At 39.1% G+C, this 12309-nt stretch overlaps 1 protein-coding gene across 1 annotated transcript in view; it reads right to left on the bottom strand.

Moving 5' to 3' along the window:
- LOC111344365 (calcineurin-binding protein cabin-1) overlaps positions 1-12309 on the bottom strand; it is a 35011-nt gene that overhangs the window by 11569 nt on the left and 11133 nt on the right. The window contains exons 16-39 of the mRNA XM_022951597.2: positions 11739-11807; positions 11388-11428; positions 11167-11254; positions 10518-10580; positions 9677-9754; positions 9127-9166; positions 8447-8541; positions 8006-8142; positions 7337-7407; positions 6889-6982; positions 6231-6283; positions 5697-5783; positions 5290-5376; positions 4538-4644; positions 4187-4265; positions 3700-3794; positions 3405-3608; positions 3102-3198; positions 2772-2837; positions 2287-2319; positions 2021-2119; positions 1035-1089; positions 333-420; positions 195-257 (exon numbers count right to left, since the gene is read on the bottom strand). Of these exons, the coding sequence (XP_022807332.2) occupies positions 195-257; positions 333-420; positions 1035-1089; positions 2021-2119; positions 2287-2319; positions 2772-2837; positions 3102-3198; positions 3405-3608; positions 3700-3794; positions 4187-4265; positions 4538-4644; positions 5290-5376; positions 5697-5783; positions 6231-6283; positions 6889-6982; positions 7337-7407; positions 8006-8142; positions 8447-8541; positions 9127-9166; positions 9677-9754; positions 10518-10580; positions 11167-11254; positions 11388-11428; positions 11739-11807 (1989 nt within the window). The remainder of the gene's footprint in view (positions 1-194; positions 258-332; positions 421-1034; positions 1090-2020; positions 2120-2286; positions 2320-2771; positions 2838-3101; positions 3199-3404; positions 3609-3699; positions 3795-4186; positions 4266-4537; positions 4645-5289; positions 5377-5696; positions 5784-6230; positions 6284-6888; positions 6983-7336; positions 7408-8005; positions 8143-8446; positions 8542-9126; positions 9167-9676; positions 9755-10517; positions 10581-11166; positions 11255-11387; positions 11429-11738; positions 11808-12309) is intronic.

Genomic DNA, 12309 nt, shown 5'->3' with positions numbered 1-12309 from the left:
AATCACCCAATCCAAACTCTCCAAGTTGAAATTTGGCATACCGTAGCCTCGCGGTCGCCTTGCGCTTGCCTTCGCCCACCTAAAATACGCCAAATGAAATTACGCATGTTTTGCAGCCTGGAACTAACCAAAAGTTGGTATTTTAGCAAAATCCGCTTCTAATTCTAGTTTAGCTTCACGTTAACAGTACACACCTGAATTCTTTGTTCTTAAAGTAGAAATCAGCGAGGAGATAAAAAATTTCATCTATTACAGGTCTGTGGAGAAAAAAAAAATGAAGATACAAGTCAGCTTGACAAATCACAGAGATAAAAAATGAGCACATTGCCTACCTTTTAACGCCTACAAGACGGTCGGGCAACTTAGGGATCGGCTCATCTCCCCCCTCGATAAACGACTGGACGCTTTCAAAACTGATAGCTGTTGGGAAAAAAATGCAAATCCCACACTGCGGATTAAAAACATCCTGGCTAACATTACACCAAATAACTACCGTGAGAGCTACTTGATTCTGAAAAGCGACAGAAGTTCACACATTGATAGACTAAGAGACAGGTAGCCTGGCAAACAAAAAGACAGACTGAAAGTCTGGCAGACTATCTATAAACCAATACACAGGGCCACAAACAGACAGATTAATAATAATAATAATTTATTTAAAGTCAATTACACAGGGAGCGGTCGCCCAGATCTCCCGAGCCAGAGGCTCATGACAAAAGTGATTGACAGAGAAAATATAAAAAGCATTACGTATAAACAATATTAAAAAAAAAAGTTATTCGGTAATAAATATAATATAATGTAATGAGTTGATGCAATTTATATGGTGGTGACAAGTGCTGAGAATAATCGTTGGAAATGATAAATATCAAATTGAACAATTGTTCAATAGACACTGAACCCTCAAAAATATGAAGATGAACTGAATAAAAAGGCCAAGAGGAGGTAAAGGGAGGACAATTTGTGCGTAGTTGTTATGAAACAGCAGGATAAGTTACTTTAAAGGAAGATTCAGGATAATAAGGAGGGCAAACCTTCTAGTTCCTGCTGTGGAATTACTACCGTTATTCTACGGAGGAGATTCTGTACCTGTAAAAAACCAGGAAAGTCTAGCGTTAAAGACAGGGTTTAATAATTTTTGGCCAGCGATTCATCTATCTGTCTATCTAACAACGAACGCTTTTCATTCCACTAATTTAATCGTGTTTTTCTCGTTGCCATGTTCCCACCAATAACGTAGCTCCATTTTCTGCCTTTAAAAGCACACACAACCCACAATTCCTCTATTCGCTCCGACGAAGGGCTAACGCTCGAAACGTCAGATTTTGTAATCGTTACGGTGGCCAATTTACCATTTCAACTTTGTTGATATATCCAAATTATTTCGTTACCCCCACCGACGCAGCCCCAAAACGTTTCTTTAGAAACTATCAGCCTTTATCTAACAACAACTTCCGTTAGAAACTGATGAGCAGACTTACAAATAGGTAATGACAGGTGCAGTTATTCATAACGTTGTTTCATAGCGCCGCATCACATTAGTCACGAAAAATAATGATGGTACTGATAACAATTGAAGAAAACGACCCTCGCGGGTGAGTTACAATTGCCCCCTTAAACCCTAAGACCAGTATGTATAATATTCTCCCTACTGTTTTCTATACAATTCCTACGATACTGACAAGGAGAATTTGTTCAACAATCAAAAGCATCTCCGGTGGGTGATCATTTCCTTAGATTTAGCGGCCTTAACGTTTGATTCATACTGTTAGGAAAATTAACATGCCAATCACTTTTGGGGGTTGAAGGAATAAAGAATTCTCAGGCAAGAAGCGTGAAAAAAATCCAGGCTTCGACGGGAATCGAACCTGGACGACTGCCAACTGAGCTACGATGCCACACGTTGGGAGGGAGAGGAAGTGAGTCCTCCGTTCCCGTAAAGGAGTCTAACAAAGATTAAAAAAATAACGATAAAGGCAATAGTAATGATAATACAAAGAGCGATCAGTGATGGTGTTACCTCTGTTGAGATAGTGTTGGATTTACTGTCAAACGTGGGTGACTGTGGGGGCTTGAAGTAATCAAATACTCCCACTGAATTGCTCCAAGTCAAGGCGATCTGTTCTAACAACAAAAACAATAATTCATTAATAATAATGATAATAACAAATCATGATAAATTGTCCGATACAAACACTGTGAACGTATTCCCTCACCCTTCGCTATCTTACCAACTCTTTCTTTGGAAACAAGAAAAAAAGCTAGGCAGGAGATTCAAGACCGTACCTGAGGAGAATTGTGTTCCTGTAAGCCGCGAGCCTTGAGGAAAGAGAAACAGTGTTAGAAGTTCTATCATAATACCACTCGAAGTTGAAACGGGAAGAGATTTGCACGTAAAACCAAACACTTGGGACAAAATCCATCGCAAATCAGAATTTTTTGGAAATTTCAGTAAATACTGAAGCCTTGTGCTATTGCAGATTACAGATTGTGAAGGACCTAGTCTGCAATCACCAAAAAAATGTTCCTCGGACAATGAGTTTAATACAATTCCTTGACAAAGTAATTTGATTTTAAAAGTTCTCAATCGATTTAGAAGTGCCCCTTTCCCTAAACCATATCGAGAGTGGAGGCGAACTGCCAAGTAAGGATAAAAATTTAGTGTTACAAGACATGTGTCACTGATTGAAGGCTAACAAGCCGCCACATTGCAACACAAGGAACCTTCAGATGGAAAACTAAAACTTCGCAAAAAAAAAAAAAGTTCATACCTTTGCTTTTTTAGAAGGGTGCCCATAAAGACACAGGAAACACTGCTCTAGATCACGAACCAGCTCCTGTGAAAATAAACAAGCGGACAAAACCATGAAAATCAAGCATTTCGAATTATTTTCCAGAATTCAGCGCATTGCAGAAAAAAAAGTGACAAAACAATTCAAAGGCACCACATGAGCTGAAAACGTGCTGTAAGCCAATAAGAACTTGAAAACTAAACACGTGAGTGGAGGTGAAAGCGGGGAACATCTGAAGTCACGATCATTTTAGTCTTGCAACTGATAAGCCCACTAAATGTGTTTAGGTACGTGACAGATAGAACAAACCTCTCTGCCGGGAACTGTCGCTTTAGCAAGTTCCTTTGTTAGAACCTCCACTTTAAGCAACAAAAAAATTCCCTCGTTGTTACAACACCAGCCACGTCTTAAATAAGAGGACAGATATATGCAAGTAAAGAAGAAATAGACAATTAATTAGTATATGAAAGGTCTCTTAAAAAGAATTACACCAAAGGTATGTCTCGACGCGACCAATGATTATGCTTTCACTATGACGACAACAGACAATCCCGAGATGACCCTCCTTCAATATGAAACACTTCCATGCGAGTTTAAATTGGTCTTCCTTACCTGCCGAGATGTTCATGTGCTACGCGCAAAAACTGTAGCGATGGTGATAGGTTACTTGCAGGCACCTCACCAGTCACATCACCGCTACTCATATTGCTGTCTGTGTTTAGTGACTCGGGCATTGGGGAGTCTTCAGGCGGAGGAACAGTCGGAGGTGCGCATGTCTTTGACGAACTGTCCGCTGTCTCATTGTACTTCTCTTGGCTTAACGTGAAAGATCAAGATAATTATATGGTATAGTAAAACAGCAGAGTGTATTATTCAAACTACTCATTTTACCGTAATCTTAACTTACTGTTCAGCGATTTTGTAGAGCAGTACCCAAGGTTTCGCAGTTGCTAACGGTGGATCAGAACTGCTCTCGGAAGAGTTCATGGAAGCCTCTAGAACCTGAAAACAAAGAGGCGAACACAGAGAGCTGTTAAGTCTCATACTCTTACCAGGTGCGTTGCATGTACAGGGTTTGTACTTTTTCCAAATCTTAAAATTCCATGACTTTCTATAAGCTTTCTCGAGGAAGGATCTTCATGTTTTCCGTCACCAACAGTTACTCCAACTTTAACCCTTCATCGCTTAGAGTGACTAACATCTAAATTCTCCTCACCAAACCCCCCCTGAATCACATATTAAGGGCACGAGAATACAAGGAATGATCACCAAATAAATAAAGCCCTTGATTGTTAAACAAATTCTCTTGGTAAGCACCTTAGGAAATGTATAGAGAACAGTATGGAGAATATGTATACTGATGTTACGGTGTAAAGGGTTATCTATCTCTTTACCTTGACGATGTTGTTAGTCAGTCTACAGAGTTTGTCTTGAGGAATCTTGTCCAGTACGTTATCACCTTCCAAAATACTCCTTGTGGGAAGAAAACGAAAAAACGAAAACTTCTTCGCCGTACACCTTTTAACCCCTGGATCTCAAAGCTGATTCTTCCAACTTTTGGAAAACCAACTCTTTACTGTTCTGAGAATTTCATAAATATTACCAAACAACATGCCGTAGTTGATGATTTCCCTTATCCACCTCTTTGTTCTACGATGTACTGTGGTAACGTTGGGAGATTCACAATCCAATTACTCCATAGCTAGGAAATTAGAGTTTATCAAAGGCATTGCGCGAGTCTTTACCTATCGATGCAACCAAAGAGCCTGGAGAGAGTTGTGGACCAGGCCTCACAAGGACTCATCTGAGACACGGCCTCGTTCAGGGCTACCTCTGAACACGTGAGACATCGCTGACAAGAAACAGTGAACACGTGAGCTTTGCTACTTAAACACAGTAAAAGGACATAGTATAAACTGTTGTAAAAAGTTATGACACCACAGTGACTCCAATGATGACGTTGGTTCTATGGCTTTAATGATAAAAACCGGGGAGGGAGGAGGAGGAGGAGGAGGAGGGGAGGAGAGGGTGAAGCAAATACAAGCTCGAGAAATCAGAATCTTGTCAGGTTGTAACTCTTAAATTAGGGGTCTTGACTTGACTACGTTCACATTTGAATTTAAAATTAAAGGATGGCAATAAAAGTAGTAACAAACCAAGGTGAGATAGAAAGTTTAAATAGCTTTTTACTTGTTAAGAGTTACCTGATCACGTGCCTAGACTGTAAAACAAGGTTTCCTTATGAAGCGAAAGTATGCGAACTGTACCCATAGAAATTCCTGTTAAATATCGTTAAGTGCAAACGCAGTCGCGAACCCACTGAGAGAACAGGAATTAGGCCATCTTAAAGTTGACTAAGTGATTGTGAGCAATCATGTCTGGCAAAAACATTGGTCTCATACCAAGTCTAGCGTCAGGTAAAGGTATTGTAATACCAATGGATTCCCTATAGCATACGTCTATAGCAAGATAGACTTCATTGTCAAGGTCAACAAACCTCGTAATCCTTGAGCTTAATAAGTGAGTCCTGCAGTAACAGCAGCTGAGCCGGTCTCTCAGGTATAGACATGCCGAGTTCACCACCCTACCGACAAGGAAAGAGGATGATTTAGCTTTAAACTCAAATTTGTTCCTGTGCCCATTGCAAATTGAAGTTATAAGATAACTTAAAGGATTCGTTTGATCAATCTTTTTTCTTAGTCGATGCTTTCTTTAAAACAAAAGTTGAAACACCCACTTCTTGCTCTTTAGTGTTAGAGCGGATTTCAAATAAGTGTCGTAAAAGCCAAAATTAGATAAAATCGCAAGAGCCAATCAGAGGAAACGAAACATCACAAGGAGCCAATAAGATCGATGGCTACTTGAAGCGCGGGAAAACACGAGATATACTGTTAGTGATCCTACCTTAGTTTTAGGCTGTGGTTGATGGAGTGTAGGCAACAAAAGGTGAACTACATCTTCATAATAACCTGACTCGTACAGTCGATGAACCTGGTCACACAATAAAACCACTATATGATTCATTGAAAGAGGAGACTGTTCATTGACAAAGGGATGAGCAAAATAAACAGCTGGTGGAAGAAAGCGAGCAGATGAACCAATGAACTAACAAATGAAAGAAAGAACGAAACAAAGATATAAAACGAAACGAAAGAAAGATGAAACGAGAGAAGATAAATATAACTTGGAACGGCAGAAGTTGATGCTCAAGTCCTATACAAAGTGATATTACAACATCAAAGTAGCAAGTGAAATTAAAACAAATATTGATTGTACTAAAACTAAAAAGGGTCTCTTTAAGTATTTCTTTCTGTCTTTAGATTTAGAAACGAGAGAAAAGAAAAAAAATACATAAAAAGAAAATAAGATCAGACTTTCTTTGCGTCCCTTTTTTGGCTTCCTGTCCCTTGCACTTAATAATACACATTGCGAGCATACCTCTTCTAATGACTGGCACCTTTGTAGCGATTCTAACTTCTTCTGAACTTGATCTGTGAAAGAAGAAAAGCAGATCAAGAGCGCACAACATGCTGAAGAGAATGTGTAAATAAAAAACACGTATATGTGCCCATGATAAACCGAAAGAACAACTCACATTATTGAAAAGGAAATCAGAGGGGAAAGACGCAGCTTTCTGACTCCAAATGTCCAATAACATCATTGGAATTTTTAAATGACTTAACAAAAGTAGACTCCAAAATTTTCTTCACGAAACATTAAATAAAGCCACCTGTGATCACAGTCACCATGACTATACAGTGTTGTGACGAAGCACGTTCACTTTACTGTCGAAAGTAATTCCGAATTGTAATGGTTTGCTTTCCTTCGCTGTGTGATTGGTCCACAAAACTTGCGCCACTTTCTTAACCAATCAGATGCAGAACTGAAACTAATCGTGACGTGGTAACGAGCGTTTTCCTGCGCTTTAAGGCAGTTTGTTTGTTTTCACGTTGAGTTCTCATTGGTTATTAGGGGTATTTTTCTTCGCTCTGATCCGTCTTTGTGATTACTTTGGCTTTGGTTTTACGACAATCAATCGAAAAGCGCTCTGCTATCTGAGAGTTATACGAAATACTGTATACAAGATATCGCGTACCGATTGTAACAAGGTTATCAACTTTACAGTTCACCAGCTTGACCGTGGTGGGTCCCTCGATGGAATTGACCTTAAGCTCCAAAAACTTTGAAGTCTGAGGCAGGAAAGAAGAGAAAGCATCTTGGACTGAAATATATATAATACAGTATTTATGCGTGGTAAAATATTGTTTCACATACAGAACAGTTTTATTGCTACGAAAAAAACTATTTGCAACTCGACCAAACGATACAAAATGCGGCGGCAATTTTTTCCTTGCTGCTTTTTCATAGTCTTATCGCCACTCTTTTCCAGCATCGTCTGTCGCGTAGATCAAAAGAAATTGCCACGCACAGCTCTCACTTTTTTATTTTCCACTGATTTTTTTTCGACTCGAGCTATGCACTAAGCTAGGAAATGGGACCTGCTCGTGGTCTACGCCTTCATGAGATATAGGAACTTCACTTACCCTGTCTAGGTACATCATGGCATAATCCATTTGACCCTGTAGCATAAGATATCTTGCTCGCATCCAGTTTACTGCATCAAACAAGCAAGTGACAATCAGGTTGATTTCAAGAAGATCTCCGACGACAGTGACATTTAACCCTTTGACCCCTCCGTTGCCCCCTCCTTTCCCCCCTCCTTTGCCCCCTCCTTTGCCCCCTCATGACTGACGTGTAATTTCTCAATACAGTATCACGCTTAAAATCCAATTTCTAAAGGTCGCGAGGAAAAAGGAAATGTCACCAATTAAAGAAGCTCAGGATTGCTATACAAATTCTCCTTGTCAGCACCTTATGAAATGTTTAGATATCAGTAGGGAGAATATGAATATTGATGTGAAGGGTTTGCAAGAGGCGAGAGAGAAGTACTCCCAGTGTATAATTTGCACCCAGGACTCAATTGACTCTAACGATGCCTATGCTTAATTAAAACATCAGTTAATGTCCAACGTCCACAGTTCTAGTAAGCGCTCTCGTTAAAAGGACGATTGCATTACACAAGACTAGCTACTTTCAGCCTTTCTATCCAGATCATTTTAGTTTTGTTCACTGACTATCTGTCCTCAAACATAACCCCGCCGTTCAGCAAATTTCAAGGCACACCATGACATCTTCATAAGTGATGCAACTACCTCTGATGGCCATTTCTAGGGTGAAGTCTCCATGAATGCTCTGATCACAGCTAATGCGGTGAAGATACTCCACATCTGTTGCTAAATATTGACTGGAAAACCCGCCAACTTTCCATGGCGAGACAACAGCACCACCACTATAAAATCACAACAGAATTCAACATAGGAAAATATTTAAGACACAGGGTAATGCTTTCAGAGGTCCACAATTGCAAGAGACCATCCATGCATCTATATAACTCTGAATTGAAAATTTTAAGTGCCAGATTTGACGATCAATTTTTATGTAAATGGCTGGCAAGATCAGCGACCGGCAACCCACTCAATCAGTTGTCAGTCAATGAAAAAAATAAATGAAAGACAGAATAAACAGCGAACTGAAAATGTCATACAAACAATAAATAGGAACTAACAAGACAGGCCACAAACACATTCACTAACCCACGAGGTGAACTGGCAGGTGAGAGGCTTGACGAGGATTTTGACTTTGCTGTGAGGAGCTTGTCAAGAGTCAGCTCACTGGCCACAAGTACAAGCTTGTAACAAAACAAACAACTTGTTGGTTAATGAAGCATTTCATAAACAATGACTGAAAAACAAGTTTTCCACACGCTTTACTTCTTAACCCCTTCAGAGAGTGAGACTAGCGTCTAATTTTTTCCGTACGGTATCACTGTTGAATCAAACGCTAAGGTCGTAAGAGTACGTGAAAAGATCTTGAAAAGCTCTTGATTGTTGAACCAATTCTCCCTGTCAATACGGTAAAAATGCGTAGAGAACTGTATGGAGAATATGCATTCTGATAAAGACCACAACTTTTGGACTTCACTCTTTCAGGTATCTTGCTGCCTCTGCATGAAATAGCTTATCAGATGAATTAAGAATGTCAGACACTCTAGCAGTTTTTAAACGTGCTATTAGGAGTTATATATCTAGTGGGGATTAGTATATAATTATTAGCATTTTTATATGAGGTTTTATAAGAGTCTTTTGATTTTAAACTTATTGTCATTTGTTTGTAGTTATATGTTCGGAGATACTAGCAGATCTAGTGCTATTTATAAATCCGAATGGAAATAAAGTTTATGTATGTAGGGTGTAATGAGTTAACATAACTATACCTTTGCCATTCTTGTCCTATATAGGGAATCTTGATCATCACTGTAACAACAAAATAGAAAAACAGAACTATATAGTGCCCTTAGTTCCACCCAAAAAGAAGACAAATACAGCCTTTCTTTTCACATTGTAAACTGTCATCAGCATTGAGTAATAACTAAGCTTAGGAAATTGCAGCATGTTATGAAGTGTTATGTGGAGGCGCGGTGGCCTCATGGTTAGTGCGCTCGACTCTGGATCGAGTGGTCCGGGTTCGAGCCCTGGCCGGGACATTGTGCTGTGTTCTTAGGCAAGACACTTTACTCTCACAGTGCCTCTCTTCACCCAGGTGTATAAATGGGTACCGGCAATTTAATGCTGGGGGTAACCCTGTGATGGACTAGCATCCCATCCAGGGAGGAGTAGAAATACTCCTAGTTGCTTCATGCTACAGAAACTGGAGTTAAGCACCGGCCTAATGGGCCACTAGGCTCCTAAACAGACTTTACTATGAAGTGTTATACCTGGAAACAATTCTTGTAGCAAAGACATTATGGTAGGAGGAAGACTCACCAAAATTCAGAAGGAAGAATAACATGTTTCCTCATCTTTTGATAGGTCTTGAGAAAGACATCTGCCAAGGCTGAGGGCCTAAAAAAAAAGATGAACAAAAAAAATTACACTACTTGACTAGATTTATTTCATCATTTTATTTACCTCCTAAAGATCACATCTGTTCAACAGTTTCATAATTACAAATTCAGAAACAATTTAAATAACACAGAAATCAAAGCATAAAAAAGATTCTGAATTGGATCAGGTGAAAAATTGTATTTAGAAGAGGAAATCCACAAAGTGACTTGTTGTCCATTGCTTCTTCTGTAAACTTGAGTTTGGGAGTGTAGATTTTTTTGCAGTGGGCAAAAAAAAGTGAAGAAAACAGAAAAGGATCTTCCAAGAAAGAGGAGGAACCAAACACAAAGTCAATGTGCAGGTGAGGGGTTGAGTGATGCTGGCTTTGGGAGAAGATCAAGGGCCACAGAGGTAAGAAGGAAATATATCTTATTAACCAAGCGCGAGGGCCGTACTGGGAGAATATCGGTCCGAGGTCTTGATGGTACGGACCAAGGGCCAATATTCTTCCAGTATGGTCCCGAGCAAGCTTGGTTTATAAGAGATTTATTAATTATACAACTGAAGTTCAAAGGGACACAAGTGCGGTATCATTTGGGACAGTGCCCGGTCCGATATTGATAGAATATTGACCGGCAATAGAGCGTTTTGATTGGTTGATTTTAGTTATTGGCCCTCTGACTTCCCGAGTCATGTAATAAGTACCTTTATCACTGCCCTTATTTCTATCCATTTCCTTAACCAACTAGGGAAAATTACAGCAAAGTCAATTGCCACTCACCACTTCTTGTTGTTTTGAGCTGCAAGGCATATCCCATATTGATTCATTACATCAATGATCCCACTGTTGTATAAGTAGGGAAAACATTGTCAGTGTGAGGATTAGGTCTAATGATTAACATCACCCCTGTCATCAGTATGGACATTCTTCATACCGATCTCAATACACTTCCAATAGTGCTAACTAATCTGTTTCACAATCAAGAGGGTTTTTAGTTGGCAATCATTTCCTTTCTTTTCACAATGTCAATGTGTCATTCGGGGAGAATACTGCAGGGAGAAATTGGATGGGTGTCACCCTTGGCTTTTTTTTTTTTTTTCAAGTTCTAGCATTGAACATTCTTACAGATCTACATCGCAGTCAGTTTTGCTATTTAGCAAAGTCAATCAAAATCAAGGAACTTTGAACATTAACATCAGAATAAGTAGAAAGAAAGCATGGAGCAAGAGTAGAGACAGGTGAGGCAAAAGATATATTAAGCACCACAGTTAACCTGAGCCCATAGTTGAAACAAAGCAAAATAAACATAAAAATGGCACTTATTGCTGGTACATTTCTCAACATTATATTCTCAAGAATGTAATATGTAGCACAATTTTTTACAGGACTAGAGGTTCTTTAATCCACCTACATAGAAATTGTAACCCACCCATTTTCCATGTGTTCTTTGACAAAGGTGAGAATGTCTAAGGCTTCAGCTTCCCCAGTGATCACTTCATCATAATTGTTCCTGTCAGCTGGTTTTGCAAACCAAATCATAACAATTTAGATGACAGTCATGCCATTACATGTAAGTGTATGGTAGTAATGTATGGTTAACAAACCTAAGTGAGCACATAATAGGCTAGTGAAGTCAATTGTATGTCTTACCCTCTCCATGTTTCCCTTCAGAGGCTTGTGACTGGCTGCTTCTACAATTGACAAAAAAAAAAAAGAGTGGATTTTCAGTAATGGATTGAACCATAATTATGTTTCAATTTTGCAGATTGTTTTTTTAAGATCTTCAGTTGATAAATTTCTTACTGAAAATTGTCAATAAGATCTTGTTTAAATCTTGCAAACATCCTGCAAAATTTGTGTAAGATTTTATAACATCAGATTTGATAATAATCTTCATCAGGAATGTTGATGTGTGCTCCAAAGATCTCTCTATGCAGGAATCCCAAGAATGGTGTAATCTACAAAAAATTAAGAGAGTTATGCATTCATAAGGTCTCACACCTTTGACTTAACTGCAAGCCATCTGTGAGACTCTCCTGGCTACTTTCATCATCAACACTGACACTGGGTCTGAAGAAAAAATGCCAAAACTAATAACTGCTGGGAATTAAAGGAAATGAAAAATTAAATCCACTCCATGTGATCAATAAAATGGAAAACTGTAAGTAATAGGTTACTGCAAAGGTTTTCATCTTCTAACTCTAAAAAAGCAGAATGCAGCAAAAAAGTATCAAATGAAAGGTATGCTGGGATTCTATTAAAGGACTAAATAATATCAATCAGCCAGACTATATGGAAATTATAATGCAATCATATTAGCTGCTAGCCTTCAACAGCCCTCATTAGTAACAATTTGGTATGAGCATTTCTTTGCCCACAGGAAAGGATTAGGCCTTGTCTGAGCAATGCAAGCTGGCAACAGGCTAGGTCTGCCAGAGGTGCGCAAGGGGTATAGCATCTTCTCAGGAGCAGAAAAATGTGTTTCCTACTTGAGGACCTATTGGGAAGCTAAAAGTCACTGATAACTTAATCTTCCCATGATTTGTATTTGTGTTTATTCCTAGATGTGAAG

The sequence above is a fragment of the Stylophora pistillata genome, chromosome 13, assembly GCF_964205215.1.
Source record: "Stylophora pistillata chromosome 13, jaStyPist1.2, whole genome shotgun sequence".
Classification (NCBI taxonomy): Eukaryota; Metazoa; Cnidaria; class Anthozoa; order Scleractinia; family Pocilloporidae; genus Stylophora; species Stylophora pistillata.
This window is presented reverse-complemented; position numbering and strand designations above follow the sequence as displayed.